Source organism: Peromyscus leucopus, chromosome 22 (genome assembly GCF_004664715.2).
Source record: "Peromyscus leucopus breed LL Stock chromosome 22, UCI_PerLeu_2.1, whole genome shotgun sequence".
Classification (NCBI taxonomy): domain Eukaryota; kingdom Metazoa; phylum Chordata; class Mammalia; order Rodentia; family Cricetidae; genus Peromyscus; species Peromyscus leucopus.
The window spans coordinates 30,901,731-30,926,314 of record NC_051081.1 but is presented as its reverse complement, the minus strand read 5'-3'; the positions used below and the strand labels follow the sequence as shown (position 1 = coordinate 30,926,314).

Here is a 24,584-nt window from a genome sequence, read left to right as displayed (position 1 = left end):
AATGCAACTGACTTGTTCAGATGAAAAGGGATTTCAGGCTTCTGAGGCAGCTTGGCAATGAGAAAGGAAATCTTGAAAAGGCATGGGATAAATTAGCCTCCACATCATCTGCAGATTCTGATTCCTTGGTACTTCCCACAGTTTTACTTGTCTAGCAGGATATTCAGAGGAACCCAGCGGATAGCAAAGTCCAAAGAATCAAATTGAGCCTGTTCCCGTCATCTCAGCCCTCGGGGGCTGAAGGAGGGGGAGGATGACTGCCAATCCTAGGCCAACTTTGCTGCATAGTCATTTCAGTCCAGCCTGAGTTTCTTAGACCCTGTCTCATAAAACAGACAATAAGCCTGCTGTGAAGTTGAGTGTCTTATCCCTGTACCCAAGGCCAAAGTGGGCAGACTCGAGTTCTGAGGCCAGCCTGTTCTACAAAGAGTTCAGGCCATCCAGGGAGAGCCACCCAGGAGACCTGTCTCGACAACCACAACTAACAACCCAAAGACAGCAAAGAGGACACAAGAACACTGCTGGTGGGGTGGGATGGGTAAGAGTTTTGAAACTAAAAACTGAAGCATGGCGGCGGTAGTGCATGCCTTTAGTCCCAGCACTCTGGAGGCAGAGAGTCTGTGGCCAGCCTTGTCCACAAAGCAAATTCTAGGACAGGCTCCAAAAGCTACAGAGAGAAACCCTGTCTCATAATAATAATAATAATAATAATAATAATAATAATAATGATAACTACAATTACAGATGCCAACCAAGAACTATTTTGAAAGCAAGACCTTTTTGGGATAACAGTCTGGGGCCTGATGGTTTATCTCAAGCTGGAATTCAAATCATTGTGGTAACCCAGAGTTGGATGTCACACCAAGCGGCTTGAGGTCACCTAAAATGATGGGCCGCTTAATATGGGCAATCAGTCAAGAATTAGGAAGTTCGTCCATTCCTAATGGAGTGGATAGGAGTGCTCAAAACTGAAATACAACTGTGGGAGGGAGTTTATTTTTTCAATAATTGGATTTCAGAAACCTAAGAGGACTTAACAGGTCCTAGGACTTGCTTGGGTTGGAGTTTCATTGGATTTTTCTTCTGTCTGTTTGCTGTGGCACAAATGCTTGAACATTTTCAATGGGTTCTGTTGGTATGTTTCCTGTAATCCCAAGCATTTAGGAGTAAGAAGTGGAAGAAGGATCAAGGCCATCATCCACTCTATAGTGACTTCAGACCAGCCTGGGCTAAGACATGTTTTCATTAAAAATGGGTCCTAACTCAATAGTTTCCCACAGTTCTTTGACTTTACAGTTGTGTGAATTCACATTCTGGTGAAGTCATGATCCAGATTTTAACATAGTATATGCTATCACATTCCAGATCTCAAAATACATCTTTTCAATGACATATTTGCTTTAATTTATTCTGCCTGGAAAAAATGTTTTTCCAAGAATACTTACCATTCAAATGTTAATCTCACCTCCCTGAAGAAGCTTTTTCGAGGGGCTGGAGAGATGGCTCAGTGGTTAAGGGTACTTCCTGCCCAATCATGAGGACTGAGTTGGAAACCACGCCCACATTTGGCGTGGATCACAAAAGCCTTTTAACTTCAGCTCCAAGGCTTCTAATGCCTTCTTCTGGCCTTTGCAGACACCTGAACACACAAAATACTTTAAAATGCTTTTCTGACCACTATGAGTTAACCATCCAGTCTATTTAATAACAACCCCCCCCTTTTATTTAAAGATAGGGTATCGGGGTTGAGGATTTAGCTCAGTGGTAGAGCGCTTCGCAAAGCCCTGGGTTCGGTCCTTAGCTCCAGGAAAAAAAAAAGATAGGGTATCACTGTGAAGCTCTAACAGAACTGTGCTTGCCTCTGCCTCCAACTGTTAGGACTAAAGGCATGAGCACTTAGCACATTACCCTACTTTTGATATACTACTCACGAATAGCTTTAATTTTTTTCTTTCTGCATTTGTCTCTTAAATTGCCCTCTACAATTTCCCTAAGACCAATGCCTAACAGATAAGGTCTCCAAATATAGTCTTTATCTACTACTGTCTTTTCTATACCATTACTGTTAAGAAACTAGAAATTTAAAACTGTTAGGGAAGGAGCCAGAGTATATTAAGCTCAAAACCAGGCTTTCTGAGTTCCACAACAGTGTGTGAAATAGCTATGACTTGAGCCATGTTTCAGATTTTTTTTTGAGGGGGGTGGTTCAAGACAGCGTTTCTCTGTGTAGCTTTGGAGCCTGTCCTGGAAATGTTTCGAATTTTTAAAATATTTATTCTTGCTCATGTTCCTAGTATATAGTGAATTTTAATCCTTTTTACCCCTTACCTTGTGTCCTCCCCTCCTCCCACCGACACTGTTCTTAACAATGCCTCTCTACTTTCATGTCTTTTGTTATTTTTGGTAGTGAAGTGTGACTTGAATTCAGTCTCCTGCCACAGCCTCCCAAGGATGGCACCACATTGAGTGTGTAACATTTTTGTTGTTTTGTGTTGCTGGGATGGAACCCAGCTACAGCCCCTTACTTTCTCCTTGAATTTGAGATGACCTCACTAAATTGGGGAGACCTACAGTGAACCTCCTCTAAAGCCCAAGCATGCTAGAACTCAATATTCCTACCTCAGCCACCAACTCTGTAGGGTGACAGGTCTACACTCGGGCAGTTACACCCATGCATGTCACTGGTGTGACAGAAGGGCTCTACCACCCAATGGTGGTGTCCGATCCTCTTAAAGTGGAGTTACAAATGGTTGTGAGCAGCCATGTGGATGCTAAGAATCAAACCTGGGTCCTCAGGAAGAGCAGTCTGTGCTCTTAAGTGCTGAGCCATCTCTTCTCCCTTTGTGGTGATGTTGGTTTTTTGGAGTCTTTTGTTTGTTTGTTTGTTTGGTTAGTTGGTTGGTTGGCTGGTTGGTTGGTTGGTTGGCTGGTTGGTTATTTGGCTGGTTGGTTGGCTGGTTGGCTGGCTGGTTGGTTGGTTGGCTGGTTGGCTGGTTGGTTGGTTGGTTGGTTGGTTGGCTGGTTGGCTAGTTGGTTGGCTGGTTGGCTGGTTGGTTGGCTGGTTGGCTGGTTGGCTGGTTGGTTGGTTGGCTGGTTGGTTGGTTGGCTGGTTGGCTGGTTGGTTGGTTGGTTGGCTGGTTGGCTGGTTGGTTGGCTGGTTGGTTTTTGAGACAGGGTGTTGCTGTGTCTCAGCTTCCAGCGTTAGAAATATATGAAGGCGATGTTGTACCTGACCAGTGAAGTGCACATGGAGGCCAGAGGACAACCTTGTACCTAAGGCTGACATCCACCTTGGTGTCTGAAATCGGGTCACTGAGTCCTGGGACAGGATATACCTGTCTCTGCTTCCTGAGTGCCGGAATCCAACAGTCTTGGCCGCCACTACTGTGTGGCTTCTGGGGATTTAACTTGAGTCCCTGTGTTTTTAAGACAAGCATTTACTGTGACATTATTTTTAATGAAACCGTGTCGGGAATTTGCTTTTGTTTTTCGAGAAAGGGGTTCTCTGTGCAGCCCTGGCTGACCTAACTAGCTCTGTGGAGCTGGCTGCCCTCGAATTTACAGAGATCCTCCTGCCTCTGCCGTCCCAGTGCTGGGTTTAAAGGCGTGTGCCACCACCGCCTGGCTCCGTGTTGGCATTTTTTTGTTTGTTTGTTTTGTTTTGTTTTGTTTTTCGAGACAGGGTTTCTCTGCGTAACTTTGCGCCTTTCCTGGAGCTCACTTGGTAGCCCAGGCTGGCCTCGAACTCACAGAGATCCGCCTGGCTCTGCCTCCCGAATGCTGGGTTTAAAGGCTGGCAATATCACCGCGGGGCTCCGTGTTGGGAATTTGACTGGTGCATTTTAATGTAGGCTGAGTCTGTGGAGTCTAGGTTAGCCTCGAACTCACCGACATCTGCCCGGCTTTACTGTGACGTTTCTTAATCTTCCCGCTTCTTCGTTTGTAAAACAGGAATGCTAGCGTGATAAAGTCACATAGGTAGAAGCATGAGCCGTCCTCAAAGTTGCCCGGCAAGGTGACAAAAGCCTTTCCCCGGGCGAGCTGTCCGGCTCAGAGCCACTGCGACCCGCCCACTTCTTGAACAGGCTGAGGAAGCCGGAAGAGGCGGGGCCTAGCCCCATGCGCAGTCCCGCCCTCCGTGCCCCGTAACCAATCAGGACTCTGACGGCCCGCCCCTTCCGCTCGGGAAAAGCGAACTCCCAGAGCGTCTTCCGGCGGGAGCTGTACGGCTCCTTACCATGGTGAGTTGGCCGTGGGGTGTGCGGGTGTGGTGCGGGGTGATTCCTCCTGCTTCCTCGCCGGAGCGCCCCGCTGTGCCTCAGCGGCTCGGAACCGCTTCGTCGGGGCTGCGCTGGGCACGGAGGAGCGGCTGCTCCCGCGCGGGTCCCCAGAGCTCCCGTCCTTAAAGGGTTCCTGCCCGGTGCCGCTACAGCTGGGGATCGGAGCTTTTTTCCTGGTGTTCAAATAAACATCTGTCTGCAGAAGCAAGTCAAGCGTCATCTACGGCTAGAGTAGCGATGCCGGAGCAGGGTCTTAGGGCGAGTGTTCACGCGTTTACGGCACCTGAGTGTTTAAATAGCTTGACACTGCCACATCCTCCATCAGCACCGGCGGCTAGAGAAAGTAGAGGGTTGGTGGAGCAGCTAGTGAGCGGCTCTGGTATACGCTATGGTTTTGTTGCCAGGCTGTGTTTTCCCTAAAAATGATCTCAAGTTAGTTAGTTCTTCTATTAAACTGAGTGGAATGGCACACGCCTGTGGCCTGCAACTCAGGAAGCTGAGGCAGGGGGGTTGCGATGTGAAGGCCATCCTCGGTGACATAGAGACCCTACCTACCTGAAAAAAATAAGTTTAAAAACATACAAAAGAACCCAGGAGGCACACATGAGTCTCTCAGTTTTGTGTAAAGGTGAGCAGACGGTTGTGTTTTCAGATGTCAGGGTGCTAGCCGCCCTTTGAAACGGTCACAAAAACTCATTGAGTCCCTATTGGTAGCTTACGTAGGACAATGGCACATTTTTCTCTCAACTGTTACCACCATATTTTTTTTTTCTTCCTTGGATATTAAAAAATGTATATTAAAGTATTTTTTTCAAAATTATAATTTAAAAATTTTAATGAAAGTCTTTTAAAGAAATTGTTGTATTATTTTAAATTGTGTGCACATTAGTGCAGATGTCGGAGGAAGCCAGAGACATTGGATCCCCTGGAGATGGAGTTAGAGGCAGTTGTGATCCGATGTGGGTGCTAGGGATCAAACCTGGGTCCTCTGGAAGAACAGTAAGTGTTCTTAAGTACTGAGCCATTTTTCCAGTCCAAAGATTTTATTTTCTTAAAGTTTGTGTATGGGTATGTTGGTACCTAGGGAGCTAAGAAGAGAGTGTTGGATCTCCTGGAACTGAAATTACAGATGATTGTGAATGCCTTGTGGGCATAGGGAACAACCCAACCCCTGTCCTTTGTAAGAGGAGTGAGTGCTCTTAACTTCTGAGTCATAGTTCTAGTACCTGGTTAATTAAAAAAAAAAAAAATCTTACACAATGCTTTCATAAAATCTCAATAATCCTTTGCATACAGAAAATGGGTAAAACTTTGCCCTCTGTGTGGAGTGACAGTGACCGGACAGCCTTTGGTCTTGCTGGCTTTTTTTCTTTTAATAAACACACAACATCCATATTCTGGCAACAGTGAGTGAGTGGCTTGCAAACTATGTTCTATGAACTGGACCTTTGTACCTAATTTGCATGTGCTTTTCCATCTGCCTGGATTCTCCAATTCCTGCTCTCATCCTTATCAGTATAACCCTTATCTGTTATTCACTCTTTGAGTATGAATATGTGTGTGTGTGTGTGTGTGTGTGTGTGTGTGTGTGTGTGTGTGTGTGTGTGTGTGTGCAGGTATGCCTGGAGGTCAGAGGTCAATGTCTTACTTTTTGTGGTTCTGGGGATTGAACCTACAACCTCAAGCATTTAAGGCATGTACTGTACCACTAAGCTACAGCTGGCCCCAGGGACCATAGTATTTCTGCCATCCTGGTCCTGGGATTACAGGCTCTTTACCAGGGTGGTGCTGCTCTGAACTCAGGTCCTCATGCCTGTGTGGCAAGCACTTTGCCAGCTGAGCCACGAGCCCAAATAATCACACGTCTCGGCATCCTGGCATGTAGGTTTTTTTTTTTTTTTTTTTTTTTTTTTTTAATTCTTTGTCCTCCCTGTGGAATTTGGGAGAGGTAATCTTACAATTTTATCTTTTATTTTATTTTTAGTATTAGTATTTGTTTGTTTGCTTTTCAAGATAGGGTTTCTCTGTCTAGCCCTGGCTATCCTGGAGCTCACTCTGTAGCCCAGGCTGGCCTCAAACTCACAGAGCTCCGCCTGCCTCTGCCTCACTAGTTCCAGGATTAAAAACATTTGCCACCACCGCCCAGCCAGGAAATGATTTTAAGACTTGCATGTTCTAATGAAGAAAATGCTCTGTGTAAGAATATAGTGCTTTCTTAGAAAATGTGAAGTAATTATAACTTAGCATTAGTAAAGTTACAAAGATTAACTTATGATACAAAGTGACAAGATGAGGATTGTCCTATAGTTAACTGCAAAAGAAACAGCATAAAAGCACTGTAGCTTTGAGTAATCTAAGAAGACCACATGTCAAAGATGAAGCACGAAACAGTCCTTTGTAATTTCCTCAGACATTTTCTCCCTATCTCATGTACTCTGTGTATGCATATGTTGTGTGTGTGTGGATACATGTGGAGGACAGAGGTCAGTGCTAGGCATCTTCATTGACTCTTCACCTTATCATGTGTATGTGATATATGTACCTGTTTACGTGTGTGTGAGCCAGAGCTGGACATTGGTATCTTCCTCAATCACCCTTCTGTTGTTCAAATCTTAAATGGTCTTTTAATATAAAAAAACAAAAAAAAAAAAAAAAACAAAAAAAAAAAACAGAGCCAGATATCAGGGTGAAAGCTGAAAGATCAGAGAAGCAGAGCAGCCAGCCACTAGTTCTTACCTCTACAAAATCCTCAGCCTGAAGATAGTGAGTTCCTGTGTCCTCACGCCTTATATAGCTTTCTCTGCCCTGCCGTATTACTTCCTGGGATTAATGCGTGTGTGTGCTTCCCAAACAAAGGCCTGAGATCTCAAGTGCTGGGATTAAAAGTGTGTACCACCACTGCCTGACCTCTATGTCTAATCTAGTGGCTGGCTCTGCCCTCTGATCGTCAGGCAAGTTTATTAGGGTACACAATATATCACCATACCCTTCACTTATTCATTTATTTATTATTTGTTTATTTTGAAACATGGACTCACTGTGTAGTCAGACCATGTTTGTCTCAAACTCAGAGATCCTCCTGCCTCTGTCTTGCTAGTACTGGGATTGAAGGCATGTACTACTGTGTCTTGTGTCTTTACATTTTGGGGGACATGAGTTCATTGATCCATCTAGGCTTACTTACCAAGTAGGGTTGGAGAGATGGTTCCATGGTTAAGAATGCCAGTTGCTCTTCCAGAGGACCCAGGTTTAATTCTCAGCACTGACATGGTGGCTTCCATCCACCTGTAACTCTAGTTCCAGGGGAGACAACTCCCTCTTCTGGCCTCCACAAGAAAACAGACATGTATGTAGTGGACAGATATATGTGTAGGCAAAACACCCATACACATGAAAAGCAATAAAATGTTCAGTTTTTTAAAAGGCTCCAGCTGGGCGTAGTGGTGCCTGCCTTTGATTCCAGAACTTGGGAGGCAGAGGCAGGTAGAATCATTGTGAACCAGTCCGGTCTACATAGTGAGTTCCAGGCAGCCACAGCTACATAAGAAACCTCGCAAAACAAACAAGCAAATAAATAAACAAACAAATAAACAAATAAATGAACTATACATAGTTCCAAGCAGCCAGAGCTACATGAGAAACCTTGCCAAACAAACCAACAAACAAACAAATAAAATATAAGAGCTCCAAGGATCCCCCCTCTCTGCCCTACCTTCCCAACACTGGAGTTGTAGTGACATCACACATAGCAGTTATGTGGACGTTAGGAGCCACGCTCACACCCTGCGCTTTTTTGGCAAGCACTTTATCAACTGGGCCATAACTGTCAGATCTCCACAACATGAGTCAGGGTGGCACCAGAAGTGACCCTCTGCCTTTTAAAAAAACGGTTGACCCTAACCCAACAACGTAGTTAGAGTTCATGAAATGAACTGGGAGCTGGAGAGATGAGTGGCCCAGCACTTAAGAACATTGTCTGTCTACAACCTGGAACTCCAGTTCCAAGAACTTGCTGCTTCCTGGCCTCCACAGGCATCCACACCACAAGCATCCACACACAGGTGGTACACAACTTAAACGGACACACATACGTACACATACATTTTTAAAAGAATTTTCCTTAATGAGCTGAGGCTAAATAGATATACAAGAATCACGCTGTTTTTGTTGGTTTTTGAGACAGGGTCTCCCTACATAGCTGGCTATTCTGGAACTCAGTATGTAGACCAGGCTGGCCTCAAACACAGGAAGATCCGCCTGCCATGGCTCCCTCAGTTCTGGGAATAAAGGTGTGCTCTACCACACCTGGCTTAAGGATCACTCTGTTGAACAGCATTTTTTAAAAGTTTCATTGTGATGGCCGGGCGTGGTGGCGCACGCCTTTAATCCCAGCACTCGGAAGGCAGAGCCAGGCGGATCTCTGTGAGTTCGAGGCCAGCCTGGGCTACAGAGTGAGCTCCAGGAAAGGCGCAAAGCTACACAGAGAAACCCTGTCTCGAAAAAACCAAAAAAAAAAAAAAAGTTTCATTGTGTGTATCCATTGGACTGTGTTACAAAAGGACATTTTCACAAAAACGTATTTGTAGTTTGAGCAGTTTTCTGTGATCCCTCTCTCCCTTCACCTCCCCCCATTCCTAGTTCCCTCTGCTCCCCTAGACAGTCTGATGAAGAAACATTAGTTTTGGGGTGAAAATATTCCATACATTTTTTTGTTGTTTTTATTTTTTGAGACAGGGTTTCTCTGTGCAGCTTTGGTTATCCTGGAACTCATTCTGTAGAGTAGGCTGGCCTTGAACTCAGAGATCTGCCTGTCTCTGCCTCCTAAGTGTTGGAACTAGAGGTGCATGCCACCACCACCTGGCACATCTTCTTTCTTACTTTCTGTTGCTTTATTGTGGTAGTGTTTTTGCCATGTACTCTAGGCCAGTAGTTCTCAACCTATGGGTTGTGACCCCTTTGGGAGTTGAATGACCCCTTCACTGGGGTTGCCTAAGACCATCCTGCATATCAGATATTTATATTATGATTCATAACAGCAGCAAAATTACAGTTGTGAAGTAGCAAAGAATTAATTTTATGGTTGGGGGTCACCACATGAGGAACTATATTAAAGGGTTGCAGCCTTAGGAAGGTTGAGAGCCACTGCTCTAGGCTGTCCTCAGATTCAGTGTGCTGGGATTACTGGTGTGTGCTGACCTCCTGAGCTGGCACACAGTTCGTTAAGAACATGTGCTTCACTTCAGATGAGAATAGTCTTCTTTTTTAAAGATTTATTTATTTATTTTATGTGTGTGGGTATTTTTCCTACATAATGTCTATGCTCCAAATGTGTGCATTGCCCCTGGTGGCCAGAAGAGGCCCTGATGGAACTGGAGATACAGTTGGTTGTAAGCCAACATATGCAAGCTGGGAATCGAACCCTGGTCCTCTACAAGAGCAGCCAGCCAGTGCCCATAACTGCTGAGCCATCTTCTAGCCCCATCTATTGTTCTTTTAAAATTGAATTCAAGCCTGATGTAGTGACACATGCCTTCAATCCCAGCACTGGGAAGGCAGAGGCAGGCAGATCTCTGAGTCTGAGGCCAGCCTGGTCTACAGAGTTAGTTTCAGGACAGCCAGAGCTACACAGAGAAACCCTGTCTCCAAAAACCAAAACAACAAACCAACCAAACAAACAAACAAAAAACCCAAATATTTAATTAAGTGTACATCTCAGCAATCAAATTATGACACCTGGCTCTTTGATGATCAGGAAAGAGCTCTCTCCCTCCCCCCAAAATTTTCTCTTGAAACATAGCGATAGTATTGTATTTTGGAAACCTGTACCAGAAAAATTTCATAGGAGCACAGCAAATTTCCCACACAAGGAGAGTGGGGTCTCCATGAGTGCTAACAAAACAGTTAGTGACCACACTAGTCCTGTGCTGTTGTACTTACAGGGGCCATGGAGGGCGCCTTCAGTTCCTTGACTGAATGCCTAAAAGAGAGCAGAAGGGTTGTATAGCTGCTTAGCTTTATTAGAAGTAGATGCAGTATTGGGGGCGGGGGTTTATCCAGAGCTAAAATGCCTACATCTGCATTCTTAATTAGCTGTTGGCTGGCTTTGAGACTTTGGAGAACTTAGCAAAAATGATTTGCTTCACATGTGGTTATTTGAGTATTAAATCAATAAATGCATGTAGGTTGTGCAAAGTAAGTATGTGGCATGTGAAACACTCAGTAAGTGTTAGTACCCTATCAAACCACAGGATCCTTGAGGATTATTAGATATTTAAGGCTGATTTGTATTTTTTTATATTTGTCTTGAAGGGGACAATTCATCTCTTTCGAAAGCCGCAGAGATCCTTTTTTGGAAAGTTACTACAGGAATTTAGACTTGTAGCAGCCGACCGCAGGGTAAGTCCTTCTTCGACTGGTTTGAGTTATTGCAAAGCCACATTATAGCGCTGGATTGAGGATGGGTTTTGAGGGGTTGGAAATGTGACTTGGAGGACCCACAACCCACATTCAGTTCCCAGCACCCAAACTGTCCATAACTCAGTACTAGCGCATCTGATACCTTTTCTGTCCTCCCTAAGCACCGGGTACACCAGGTGCAGGCAAAGTCAGAAATAAATCACCATCTTCTGTCTCTAAGTCTGTTGTACCCCATCCCTCTGGACAGTGCTTAACCTTCTGTCAGTTCTCATTCACCCTACTCTGCACCTGTCCCTAAGCTCCTGAGTCCAACCAAGAAACTCAAACCCCGCAGACATGTCTCACTGTGAACTGATGGTCAGTCAAGCCATGGATGCAGCTCTGCTGGAGGATCTATACTCCATTCAGTTTCCCCAGTAACTGACAGTTTCTAAGCCAGTATTGTCTGTTAATCTGCGTTATCAAAATCACTACTCATCCTCATTTCTCATCTTTCTTGACCTTTTAATATTACACGTTGTCATTGACAAAGCATTGGTCACCTCTCATCCTTTAAAGTGTTGGGCGTCAGATATAGATTCTGAGATGCTAGTGCTCTGCAGGCTTTCATTCCCTACTGAGAACAGTTGTAGCACGCTTCCTTTTTTCTATCTGTTATCTCGCAGATTCTCCACTATAATCTTCTATCTTATTTCTGCTCGCACTCAAAAACTTAAGCTGTTGTTAACGACATCTTTTTTCTTACTTCTGCACTTTGGAGTGTGAGCTCCAACCTCTATGATTTTGCGCTCCTAGAAATGCTGTCTGCTTTTGTGGGTTTTGTTATTGCCTGTGTACGGATGACTCCGTATTTCAATCTCAGGCCCTAACCTCTCTCCCACCTCTGCTTCCTTTATGGAATTTGGACTCTTCAGTGTCCCACTGGATGGCTCATGGGCGTTTCAATGATAGCATGGTCAAAACTGGACCTTAATCTTCAGTCACTTGCATGTTAACTGGATAGTCTTCCAGGTTAGATGGTAAAGCCAGAAAAGTTTAAATCATTTTCATTCTTATTTTGCCTCAAATTCCTCACATGGATGTTTTCAGAAAACGTGCCAGCTCGGTCTGTAATGTAGTGTGCAGACTCTGACCCTTAGCACACTTAGAATCTGACCCTCTTACCTCTGTCAAGCCATGGAGTAACCAGAATAATCTGTTGCTTTCTTTAGGCAGGGAGGGGTTGAAAAATCTTACCATGTAACTTAGGCTAGCCTCAGACTTGCTATGTAGCCCATGCTGGCCTGCAGCTGCCCTCCTCTTACCTCTGCGCCCTGAGTGTTGGGATCACAAGTGTACCCCAACATGCCCAGGAGAATGCGCTGTAGGGAATGTGAGACAAGCGCAGCCAGTGTTTCCTGGCGTTCAAGACATCACATGGCGTCACCTCAGACCCCCTCTCTTGTGGTCTCTCAGATTCTGTTTTCTGTCACTTTACTATGAGTCTTTTCTGATGAGCTTGTCTGGAAAAGAACCCTCTCTATGCCTTCCTCCCATTACTATTTCCCTAGCCCACTTTAAAGAACAAAACAAAACAAAAAAGAGGGTTTGTCTGTGTAGTCTCGGATGTCCAGAACTTCACTCGGTAGAGCAAGCTAGGCTTGAACTTACCGATCCGACTGCCTCTGCCTCCCAAGTGCAAGCATCCTTAGCCTACTTTTTATTTACTGCCTAGTGCTTATTACCATTAACCTAAATACTCATTTATTGTTACTTTGCCTACATTGTAGGGCTGTGTTGTGTTCTCTCATGCCTAAAATAATGCCTGGCATAGATACTTGTTGAGTAAGTAGCTTGGTTCAGAGAGTTATCTTTAAATTTACATTCTTCCTTAAAGATTTATTTATTTATTTATTTATTTATTTATTTATTTATTTATTTATTATGCATACAGTGTTCTGCCTGCATGTGTCCCTGAAGGCCAGAAGAGGGCACTAGATCTCAATACAGGTGGTTGTGAACAGCCATGTGGTTGCTGGGAATTGAACTCAGGACCTCTGGAAGAGCAGCCAGTGCTCTTAACCTCTGAGCCATCTCTCCAGCCCTAAATTTACATTCTTGTTGGGTTGTTCTGACAGGGTTTTGCTCTGTTGCCTAGGCTACTCTAAATGATCCTCCTGTTTGACTGCGGTAACTTGATCAATGGTGATTTTGGTAGATGTAGAAAATGTGACCCACTTTTTAGAAGAAGTTGTGTTTATTATATGCTTTTTATCAGTGTGAATTAGGCAGCTTGAACAGATCTGCTGAACTCTGTCAACACGGTATGAATGGGAGTGATTTTCCTTCCCACAGTCCTGGAAGATACTTCTCTTTGGTGCAGTCAACGTGCTCTGCACTGGCTTCCTGCTCATGTGGTGCAGCTCTACTAACAGCATAGGTATGTCATCCTTTTGGTTTTCGTCAACTCAGGTTCACTTTTGCTTCTGATGTTAAATAAAGGTGTATGGATTTTGACGTGAGCTATAGTCATCTGAGAGGAAGGAAGGAACTTCAGTTAAGAAAATGCCTCCATAAGATTGATCTGTAGGCAGGCCAGTAGAACGTTATCTTAATTAGTGACCAAGCCCATTGTGGGTGGCGTCTTGAACGGCTAACCCTCCCTCTGCTTCTCCAGTGTTGGGGTTATAGGCGTTTGCTGTCTGTCAGGCCTGCTTTTATGCAGTGCCGGGCCTGAACCCAGGGCTTTGTATATGCCAGGCAAGTACTTGATACAAGATCTACTGAGCTACATCTCTAGCCTTGTTTTAACATGACGTTTTAAAAAATAATCTGGCCGGGCAGTGGTGGCACACGCCTTTAATCCCAGCACTCGGGAGGCAGAGGCAGGAGGATCTCTGTGAGTTCGAGGCCAGCCTGGTCTACAAAGTGAGTTCCCGGAAAGGTGCAAAGCTACACAGAGAAACCCTGTCTGGAAAAGCCAAAACAAAAAAAAGATCTGTTATTTAGAAACAAAAATACGAACCAAGAGAAGAGCCTTCCAAGCCCGTTGTGAAACACAGCTCTTTAGTGTGTTCTGTTGAAACTTTAACTTGTCCAGTTCTTAAGCAAGATTTTTGAAGTTGACTAGTTACTGCATAAGACAGAAAAGTCTGTCATTTTCTCCTTGGTCTTGACATCTGATAATTCGTGGATCACGATTTTCTTCCTAAATAGTACTGAGAGGATCTGGGTACCTGCCTAGCATGCTCCGTGTCTAGGCCCTGGGTTCAGTCTGCAACTCTGGAGAGAGGTGGGGAGTAGAGTTGGAGAAGCGGGGATGTGGAGGGAGAGGAAAAGGAGAAGGGGAGGGAAGAGGGTTGCTGGATGGAACATTTATGAATTTAATAAATTTGAAATAAGATAAAAGCAAAAACTCACTCCGATGACAGAAGCAGGCAAGAGAGTGCTCGTAGAGTATCAGCCATTTGCAGCTTCATTGTAGAAGTCTGACTTGAGTTGAACCTGCTTTGGCTGCTTGTGTTCATCATATTTAGTATAAAATTGCACATGCATAAAGTTGGTCAGGAATTCCCAATTCTTTTGCTTTTTTGCTGTATTAAAAATGGATTCAGGCCGGGCGGTGGTGGCGCACGCCTTTAATCCCAGCACTCGGGAGGCAGAGGCAGGCGGATCTCTGTGAGTTCGAGGCCAGCCTGGACTACCAAGTGAGTTCCAGGAAAAGGCGCAAAGCTACACAGAGAAACCCTGTCTCGAAAAAAAAAAAAAAAAAAAAAAAAAAATGGATTCAGAGCCGGGCAGTGGTGGTGCACGCTTTAGTCCCAGCTCTCGGGAGGCAGAGGCAGGTGGATCACTGTGAGTTCGAGGACAGCCTGGTCTACAGAGTGAGTTCCAGGACAGCCAGGGCTGTTACACAGAGAAACCCTGTCTCCAAAAAGAAAAAAAAAAAAAAAAAAAAATGGATTCAGAGGCGGCTGGAGAGATGGCTTACTGTTTGAGAGCACTGGCTGCTCTTACAGAGGACCTGTGTTTGATTCCCAGCACCCACATGGTGGCTAGCAAGCACCCAAGACTCTAGTTCCAGGGGATCCGATGCCCTTGTCTGACCTCTTCGGGCACTGCACAGGTATGGTGCACACCCATACTTGAGGCATAAAATAAAGATGAAAAATGTGTTTTTTAAATTGTCTCCAATATCGCCCCCCAAAACAGGGACTGACGAGATGGCTCGGTGGTTAAGCATGTTTACCAGCCTTGCAGAGGACCAGAGTTCAGTGTCAGCATCCTTATCAATCATACGTAACTCTGCATTCAGGGATCCAACACCCCCTGGCCTTCTCAGGCTCCTGAATGTACATATTGCTTATAACTCACTCAGGTCACACATACACATTTAAAATAATAATGATAAAGATGGATTAAGCAATGTTTTAATGAGTCTTTCTGTTGTTTTACAGCTTTAACTGCTTATACTTACCTCACCATTTTTGATCTTTTTAGGTAAGTTTTTTTTTAAATATCTTTTACATTTTAAAGACAACAAGCAAGGATTTATTACACTGAATTTACTAAGCTTCTTTGCTTAAAGGAAAGTAACTATCTAAATAAGTAAATTTATCACAGAAATAGACAGTCCAGATGACAGCACCTACTGCTGTAATAAGAAACCATCGCACCTGTTTAACAAAAGAAAGGTGAATAGTAGGCATAAACTTAGGGTGTACACTCGCTGAAGAAAAGTGGAGCCGGGCGGTGGTGGTGCACGCCTCTAATCCCCACACTTGGAGGCAGAGGCAGGCTGGAGGAGAAGGAAGTCTGGTGCCCACCTTCCATGCTCCCTCGATGCTGCTTGGTTCCTTGCACCCTGACCCCTTCAAGCTGCTAACCTTCCTGAGCATCTGTCTCCCATGTGCCCAAGTCTATCCAGGGGGTGGACAGAACCTTGATCTGGCAGATTCTGGGAGCTTCCTAGTCTGTCGTTAGAAGGCTGTACCCTAATACCACCCATGTTTGGCCCAAGTTGCTACTCTAAGACCTATGGGAATCCCACCAGCCCTTTCGTTTGTCCCAGTTGAGCTCTCCTGGATTTCACCTACAGCAGGCGGATCTCTGCGAGTTCGAGACCAGCCTGATCTACAGAGCCAGTACCAGGACAGCCAGGGCTACACACAGAGAAACCTGTCCTGAAAACAACAACAAAAAACCCCAAACAAACAAACAAAAAGGACAAATCATATACTTAAAATCACACAAAAAGAGCTGGCTGGCTGGCTGGCTTAGTAGTTAAGAGCCCGTACTCCCCTTCCAGGGGGCCCAGGTTGGGTTCCCAGCACTGCATCAGGTGATTTACAGTCTCCTGCCAAGCCAGCTTCAGCAGGCTCTGACGCGTCTTCTGTCACCTGTGCTCAAGTGCACACACAGATACACACTAATTATAAGAAAAAGTTAAAATCACACAAAGCCAGTCCTCCCGAATTTAGTCAGCCTCGACAAGCTTATTTTAATGTTTACAGTAGTCTCCCTTATCCATGGTTTTACCAACTGCAGTCTGAAAGTCTAAGTGGGGAATTCCAGAAGTAAACAATTTCTTTGTAAGTTTTAAATTGCATGCCATTCCGAGCACGGTAATGAATTCTGGCACCACCCTGATTAACCCAGCCCAGGGCATGACGCATCCCTGTTTCCAGTTTACACACACTGTAGATCTGTCTTCTGTTATCAGATGGACAGTCATCTGTACTCCTAGTTCCATAGTGCCTTGTGCTCAAGTAAGTAGCCCTGACACAAGGTCACAATGCTACATCAGTTCATCCTGGCTAGTTTTATGTCAGCTGAAACAAGCTAGAGTCATTTGGGAAGAGGGACTCTCAATTAAGAAAATGCCTCAGCCGGGTGGTGGTGGCCTTTAATCCCAGTACTCGAGAGGCAGAAGCAGCTGGATCTCTGTGAGTTCGAAGCCAGCCTGGTCTACAGATTGAGTTTCAGGACAGCCAGGGCTACACAGAGAAACCTGTCTCAAAAAAACAAAAAAGAAGCCAGGTGGCAGTGGCACACACCTTTTATCCCTGCATTCGGGAGGCAGAACCAGGAGGATCTCTGTGAGTACAAGGCCAGCCTGGTCTACAGAGTGAGATCCAGGACAGGCACCAAAACTACACAGAGAAACCCTGTCTCGAAAAACAAAAGAGAGAGAGAGAGAGAGAGAGAGAGAGAGAGAGAGAGAGAGAGAGAGAGAGAGAGAAAGAAAGAAAGAAAGAAAAGAAGAAGAAAAGAAAAAAAAAAAAAAAAAAAAAAAAAAAAAAAAAAAAAAAAAAAAAAAAAAAAAGAAAGAAAGAAAGAAAGAAAGAAAAAGAAAGAAAGAAAAGAAAATGCCTCCATAGGATTTGCCTGTAGCCAAGTCTGTTTCTTAACTAGTGATTGATGGGGGAGGGTTCTGTGTGGGTGGTGCCATCCCTGGACTGGTGGTCCTGGGTTCTATAAGAAAGCAGGCTGAACAAGCCATGAGCAGCAGCCAGTAAGCAGCACTCCTCCATGGCCTCTGCATCAGTTCCTGCCTCCAGGTTCCTGCCCTGCTTGAGTTCTGTCCTGACTTCCCTCAATGGTGGGCTGTGACCTGAGAGCTATAAGCTATCAGCTGAGATAATGAGACCCAGAATGTTTATGATCATGGTGCTATGTCAGCAGAAGAAGCTCTAACCAAGCATGGTGCCTCTGCCCTTTACCTCACATCATCTCATGGACACCGTAGCAGCATGCACCATAAGAAAAAGGAGGAAGAGGATAGTACATTTTGAGTAGAGGGGCAGATGGTCCAGAGTCAGTAAGAAGCCTGCCACATAGATGAAGTGTGGATTTAGGTTCTGCTTAGCTAATTTACAATGAATTACAATTTCACTCAGTTTCTTCACATTAAAACTATTGTCCAGAGATACCATGTGTTAGGATCGTTGAGGTTAATTAGGAATTTATTTATTTATTAAATTTATTTATTATGATAGTGTTCTATGCATGTGTGAGGAGAGGGATATGTTTTGATTGTTTTTACTCTTTATACTCTTTGAGCTCTTTGAGGGGCCCACCACTCGGCTCCCAAATAAATCATATGGAGGCTTATTCTTTCTTATAAATGCCTGGCCTTAGCTTGGCTTGTTTCTAGCCAGCATTTATTAACTTAGATTATCCTGTCTACCTTTTCCCTCTAGGCTTTTACCTTTCTCTATTCTATNCCTTCCTTTCATTCTTACTCTGTGGCTTGCTGTGTAGCTGGTGGCTGGCCCCTGGAGTCTTCCCTCCTTCTCCTTCTTCTCTTGCTCCCCAGTCTTTTCTCCCAGATTTCTCCTCCTATTTATTCTCTCTGCCTGCCAGCCCTGTCTATCCTTTCTCCTGCCTTGCTATTGGCTGTTCAGCTCTTTATTAAACCATCAGGTGTTTGAGACAGGCACAGTAACACAGCTTCACAGAGTTAAACAAATGCAACATAAAAGAATGCAACACATCTTTGCATCATTAAACAAACATTCCACAGCTATAAACAAATGTAACACATCTTTAATATTCTACAGCAATTAACCCAGTGTATACAAATATAAACACTTCTCAACAACCAAAGGATTCTAAAAACTCGATTTTGGGGGGAACAAGAGAGATAGTTTTGTGGTTGCTACTCTTGCAGTGGCCCAGGTAAGCTGCCAGCATGTCAGGCGGCTCATAGCCACCTGTGTCTTCAGCTCCAGGAGATCCAACACCATCTTCTGGCTCCACTGGCACTTATATGCACATGTACACACACACACACACACTCACTCACTCACTCACTCACTCACTCGCTTACACACACAGAGACTAAAATAAGCTGGATTATTTTAAAAATCCACTTCATAGGTCAGCCTGGTCTACATAGTGAGTTCCAGGAGAGCCAGAGTTATACAAAGAAACCCTGTCTCAAACAACAACAACAAAACCAAAACATTTCATTTGTCTCTGCATGTCTTCCTGTCTCTACTTTTTAATATTCTAATGCAAAGTTTGTTTTTCTTTAGTTTAATAACATGTTTAATAAGCTACTGGGTAATGATGAGGAAGCCTAGTCCTGCCTATTCATTTGGGTAAGTTCAGATTATTTTATTTTCTGCCAAATTATTGCTATTAAAATAATAATGATAGAGAGTTGGCTATAGTATTTCTGGAAAATAAAAATAAATAAGTGCCACCTGCTTAGTGACATGATGATAAGTAGTGAATGTTCATAAGAAATATTTTCTAAGAGTCTAGAAATGATAGATAATAAAAACAGTAATTATATTAAAATATTCATATTCAGTTGTTCTATATTTTATGAAAGAAATACTAACAAATTGATCTCAGTAAGCTCTAAAGCTTAAAAATACTAAGGTATTTTTAAATGATATTTTAGTCATAGAAAAGTATGAAGAAGCCGGGCGGTGGTGGCGCACACCTTTAATCCCAGCACTCGGGAGGCAGAGCCAGGCGGATCTTTGTGAGTTTGAGGCCAGCCTGGTCTCCAAAGCGAGTTCCAGGAAAGGCGCAAAGCTACACAGAGAAACCCTGTCTCGAAAAACCAAAAAAAAGAAAGAAAGAAAAGAAAAGTATGAAGAATGTTAAAAAGTGGATTTTTTTCCATTTTTCTTTATTAAGAAATTTTCTACTCACTCCACATGCTATCCACAGAACCCCCCTCCCTCCTTCTACCCCCAACAAGTGGATTTTATAAGTGTCATGATATATTTTAATATTTTGCATTGATGGGGATAGAATTCTGTAGTAAGACTTTGGATTTAGCAATGAGCTAACAAAACTTGGAAGCTTCTGTTTCTGTACTTATAGAAATCTCTGAGAGTTGAAAGATGCACTTTTTATAATAGAGGAAACCCTAATGATGTGTTAGAAAACATGACGTATCCCTCGTAATGACTTATGCTGGTCACTCTTCTGTTGCTATGACAAAATGCCTGGGAAACAGTGTCGGAAAGGAAGGAGTTATCATGGCTCCTTGTTTCAGAGAGTTCAGTTCATGGTCTCTGGGCCACGCGTGGTTGAGCACAGCATCATCGTAGTGGGAGAGGATAGGAGAAGTCAGCTGTTTGTACTGTGGAGGACAGGAAGTGGAGAGAAGAGGCATAGAGGAAGTGACCAGATCAGAATGACCCAGGGCATGCCTCTCACTGTCACCTCCAGCTAGTTCCCATCTCTTACCTTTTGCTACCTCCCAGTTATGACTCCCATACTGTGACTGTCAAGGTATTAATGTATTAATTACCTTAGAGCTCTCTTTTCTAATTATTTCTGGAAACCCCATCAAAGACTCCCCAGAGGTATGATTCACTAGTCTTATAGGTTTCTTAATTCAATCAAGGTGAACCATGACAGTACTTAAGGTTTATTGAAATAATATGTTAAACACTGATTAGAGTACAATACAAAATGTTAAGTGTTAGCTCTTATGATAATGGCTGTTTCTACAAAAAAATAATGGCTGTAAAGGTTATAGAAACAGGCCTGGAGAGATGGCTCAGAGGTTAAGAGCACCGACTGCTCTTCCAGAGGTCCTGAGTTCAGTTCCCAGCACCCACATGGTGGCTCACAACCATCTGTAATGAGATCTGGCACCCTCTCTTCTGTGTACATAATAAATAAATCTTTAAAAAAAAAAGTTATAGAAACAGGTATAAAATAAATACTTTTGTTTCAGTTTTCATTGTGTTGCCTTTGGGAGCTTGTTTGCAGGTTCTGTAGGGGGTTACAGATAGTCTGTGCCCCTGATTGAAGAGCAACTATCTTCTATAGGGAAAGATCATCATGGAATATTTGTTTAAGATGTGTTTCATTCATTTATGCTGTGGAATATGTTTAATAATGCAAAGATGTGTCACATTCTTTTATGTTGCATTTGTTTAACTCTGTGAAGCTATGTTACTTCGTCTGTCTAAAACACCTGATGGTCTAATAAAGAGCTAGGCAAGAGAGGGATAGGTGGGGCTGGCAGGCAGAGGGAATAAATAGGAGGAGAAATCTAGGCTTGAGAAAAGAGAGAAAGGAGGAGTGAGAAAAGGAGGAGAGGATGCCAGGGGCCAGCCACTCAGCCAGCCATGGAGTAAGAAAGGAAGAAAGATATATAGAATAAAGAAAAGTAAAAAGCACAGAGGCAAAACATAGTTAAAGAGAAATTGGATAATTTAAGTGAGAAAAGCTGGCTAGAAACAAGCCAAGCTAAGGCCGAGCATTCATAAATAAGAATAAGTCTCTGTGTATTTATTTGGGAGCTGGGTGGTGGGCCCCCAAAGAGTTTAAAAAAAAAAAAAAAAAAAAAAAAAAAACCTACAGAAGCTCATCTTTTTCAAGCTGCATAGCTCTGGGAAGGTCACGAATGAGCAGTGAGGGAAGGAGACACCTGACTGTCAACCCTGGCAGTCAGAAAGATGTCACAACAGGATTCTCCCCTTACCCACTGTGCTGATACACTCTTCTACAGTTTCTACAGTCTAATAGCTAGCTAACGGCAGACTGCCCATACATATATTGAGCCAGTAAATATTTGAATATATATGTGTTCTGGTAAGACTGGTTTATTAATTGAAGAATTTTGGTATTCAAACTCATTATCTGGTTTCAGGTTTGAGAGATTAGAAGTCCTGGCCGTGTTTGCTTCTACCGTCTTGGCACAGTTGGGAGCCCTCTTTATACTCAAAGAAAGGTACATTTTTGTCTGTATTACAGTCAGTCTCACCCATGACACATGGAAATATGAGCAAATCCCATGATGGTTTGAATGGTATGCAAATAAAGTGGACAGTGTTGGAGCTCTGATGGTACAATGCCTTCTGATTTCAGACCCTTCTTCTTTGTCAATTGTAGTTTTTTGGTAATTCTAAGTTCAGTCATAGGTGACTCTGAGTGGAAGAGACTCAGCGTTGACGTGGGCTTGGTAGAGGGATAGTGGCCATGCGTTTTGATAGCCTACCTGTCCGTCTCCTGGCATCATCTCCACTAAAGTACTAAGAGATGTTTATGAACTTTAGGGTGGGTTACCTATATATTTAATACAGGTTTTTACGTTTATAATTTACAGAACTTATTTGATATATTTTTCTTTCTTTTAGTGCAGAACGCTTTTTGGAGCAGCCTGAGATACACACGTAAGCTGGGTTACTTATTTATTTATCTATCACAACTATGGGGATTAATCTCAATCGCAGGAATTCGTGCATGCCAGGGAAATAATTCTACCCCTGACACACATCTCCAGCCAAAGACTTTTATTTTGGGGGTAATTTACTGCTAATTTTGATCCCAGTTACTAGTTGCTCCATTATGACTTTGTCCAGCATCAGAGTTCAGAGTATGGCCGTGTGTTTTATCACTGGTATCTCAGGAAGAAAATATGCAAGTCCCAAAACTCCCTTTTGCCAATAACAGTTCAGGCTTTTGACTCAGGAAGGATTTTGTAACTTCAGGGCTAGGTCATCACACTAAACCAGCTCCCTCTAGTGTTCTGTCATTTCACATTTAACCACAAAATCTTCCCCTGTAGCCTTTGTATTTATCACTCACACTGCTCACCAACCCTGTGAGCCTCTTACTAGTTAATCGAGGAACACCTGACTCGTCTAGCATGTTGGCACAAATTCCCTTAGGACTTGTATAAATCTATAGCAGTAATAATCCATGAGAGAACATTGTGATGGTCAGAGACCCGTCATGTCCTGTGTAAAATGGAGCAGCAGCAGGCAAGCCATGCATTATGTGGCTAGAGAACAAGTGGATTCTGGTTGGCAGACAGTTAAAACAGACCCCTCTCCCTTCCTTTCCCTTCCTTCTTCTCTCCATATACGGAAGTTAAAGATTGGAATTACCAAGAAAAAATTAAAGATGACTATTTTGTTCTTTCTAGGGGAAGACTATTAGTTGGTACTTTTGTGGCTCTTTCTTTCAACCTGTTCACGATGCTTTCTATCCGGAATAAACCTTTTGCTTATGTCTCTGAAGGTATGCCTTTTGTTTGTTTTAGTTTACTGTTAATTTAAAAAAAATAATTTCATAGAAAAACTGGTGGGTTTCTTTTTTTCTTTTCATTCTTTTTTTGGGGGGTGGTTTTCAAGACAGGGTTTCTTCTCTGTGTAGCCCTGGCTGTCCTGGAACTCACTCTATAGACCAGGCTTGTCTCACACTCAGAGGTCTGCCTGCCTCTGCCTCCTGAGTGCTGGGATCAAAGGCGAGCGCCATCATCACCCAGCATTTTTTTTTTACATTAACTAGTAGATCTATGAGAAATATATTCATCAGAGAAGTAAGAGCTAGCCCAAAGCTTCTCAAGTTTTTAACGTGGAAAATTTTATAGAATTTCATCTCATTACCACAAACTGAAAATAATATATAAAAGCCAGTGAAATAGCTTTGAACTAAGTGATAATATGACGATAAACTACAGGTTTATCTAGGCATGGTGGAACATACCTATAATCTCAGAATGGGAGGGTGAGGCAGGAGGATTGCAATCAATTTGAGGCCATTTTGTGCCACATAATGAATACCAAGCCAGCCAGGGCTGCATAGTGGGAACCTGCCTCCAACAAAACAAATAAAAGGATTCCCAAAGTCTTCACAAGTTTAGGCAGTTTTTCTATTTCGTAGGTGTATTACTAATCATTTTTTAAACTTTCAGTGTCTTGAAATCTCACAAACCAGGAAAGGATTTATCCATTAACTGATGGAGAAGTGAGTGGGCACACAGAGCACCTATTTTGAAACTTTGTTGTTTTTTGTTTGTTTGTTTTTAAAGGTTTTTTTTTTTTTTTTAATGATGTATACACTGTTCTGCATGCGTGTGTCCCTGCAGGCCAGAAGAGGGCACCAGATCTCATTACAGATGGTTGTGAGCCACAATGTAGTTGCTGGGAACTGAACTCAGAACCTCTGGAAGAATAGCCAGTGCTCCTAACCTCTGAGCCATGTCTCCAGCCAGAGCACCTATTTTGAAACAGAGAACACAGATAGATGATTTTTGGGGGCCTTTCAACTTGAACACCACGACAGACAGTGATGAGCGCTTTCTGAAGTGCTCATTCGTGTCCCAGCAACCTCACAGGTGTTAGGAAGACAAACTGTACCAGTCAGAGGTTAAGGATGATGAGTCTTCAGTAATTCTCTCCATAGCCATTGACACAAATACTTTATCATCCTCATTTTACACTGGAGCAGTCAGAGATTAAATCATTTGCCGAAAAGCCACACTTGGGATGACAGGCTAAGCCAGAACTTGAAAGCTGGCACTCTGGTATCACTGCCTTCTCTTTAGTGCTGAACCTGTCTTCTACAGAAAGCTTGCCAATCTCTTTACAACATAGTTGCATTATAAAATGAGTGGGTCAGTAGCACACTGGGATGAATGCTACTTGAGTTTGGGGGCTATTTTTCAAGGGACAGTCCCTGGTCAGTGTCTTTCGGTATCTTTAGATGCACTTCTGGCTTTCTGAGAGCCAAAGGAATTAATAATTGGCATGATCTGGAACCCATTCTATATAGAGACACAATTTTTTTTAATTGTATAAAAAAACTTCAGCCACACACACCTTTAGTCCCAGCACTCGGGAAGCAGAGGCAGGTGGATCTCTGTGAGTTCCAGGCCAGCCTGGTCTACAGAGCAAGATCCAGGACAGGCTCCAAAACTACACAGAGAAACCCTGTCTCGAAAAACAAAAACAAACAAAGATATACTTTGGGGGAGGGCTGCATGAGCATGGCATGAAGGTCAGAGGACGACCAAAGGAGTCTGTTCTTTCCTTCCATCATGTGGGACTCGAGGCTCACACGTAGGTCATCAGGCTGAGCCATCTTGCCATCCCTAAGACTTCATATTAAAAGCACTGGCGATGTGTCAAGTCCTCTAACTCC

The 24,584-nt window shown here is 43.4% G+C and overlaps 1 protein-coding gene across 1 annotated transcript in view; it reads left to right on the top strand.

Moving 5' to 3' along the window:
- Positions 1–4,167: 4,167 nt before the first annotated feature.
- Slc30a6 (solute carrier family 30 member 6) overlaps positions 4,168–24,584 on the top strand; it is a 31,011-nt gene continuing 10,594 nt past the window's right edge. The window contains 8 exon segments of the mRNA XM_028873599.2: positions 4,168–4,241; positions 10,590–10,676; positions 13,032–13,116; positions 15,134–15,176; positions 18,716–18,781; positions 21,307–21,387; positions 21,794–21,829; positions 22,585–22,679. Coding sequence (XP_028729432.1) covers positions 4,239–4,241; positions 10,590–10,676; positions 13,032–13,116; positions 15,134–15,176; positions 18,716–18,781; positions 21,307–21,387; positions 21,794–21,829; positions 22,585–22,679 — 496 coding nt within the window. The 5' untranslated portion in view covers positions 4,168–4,238.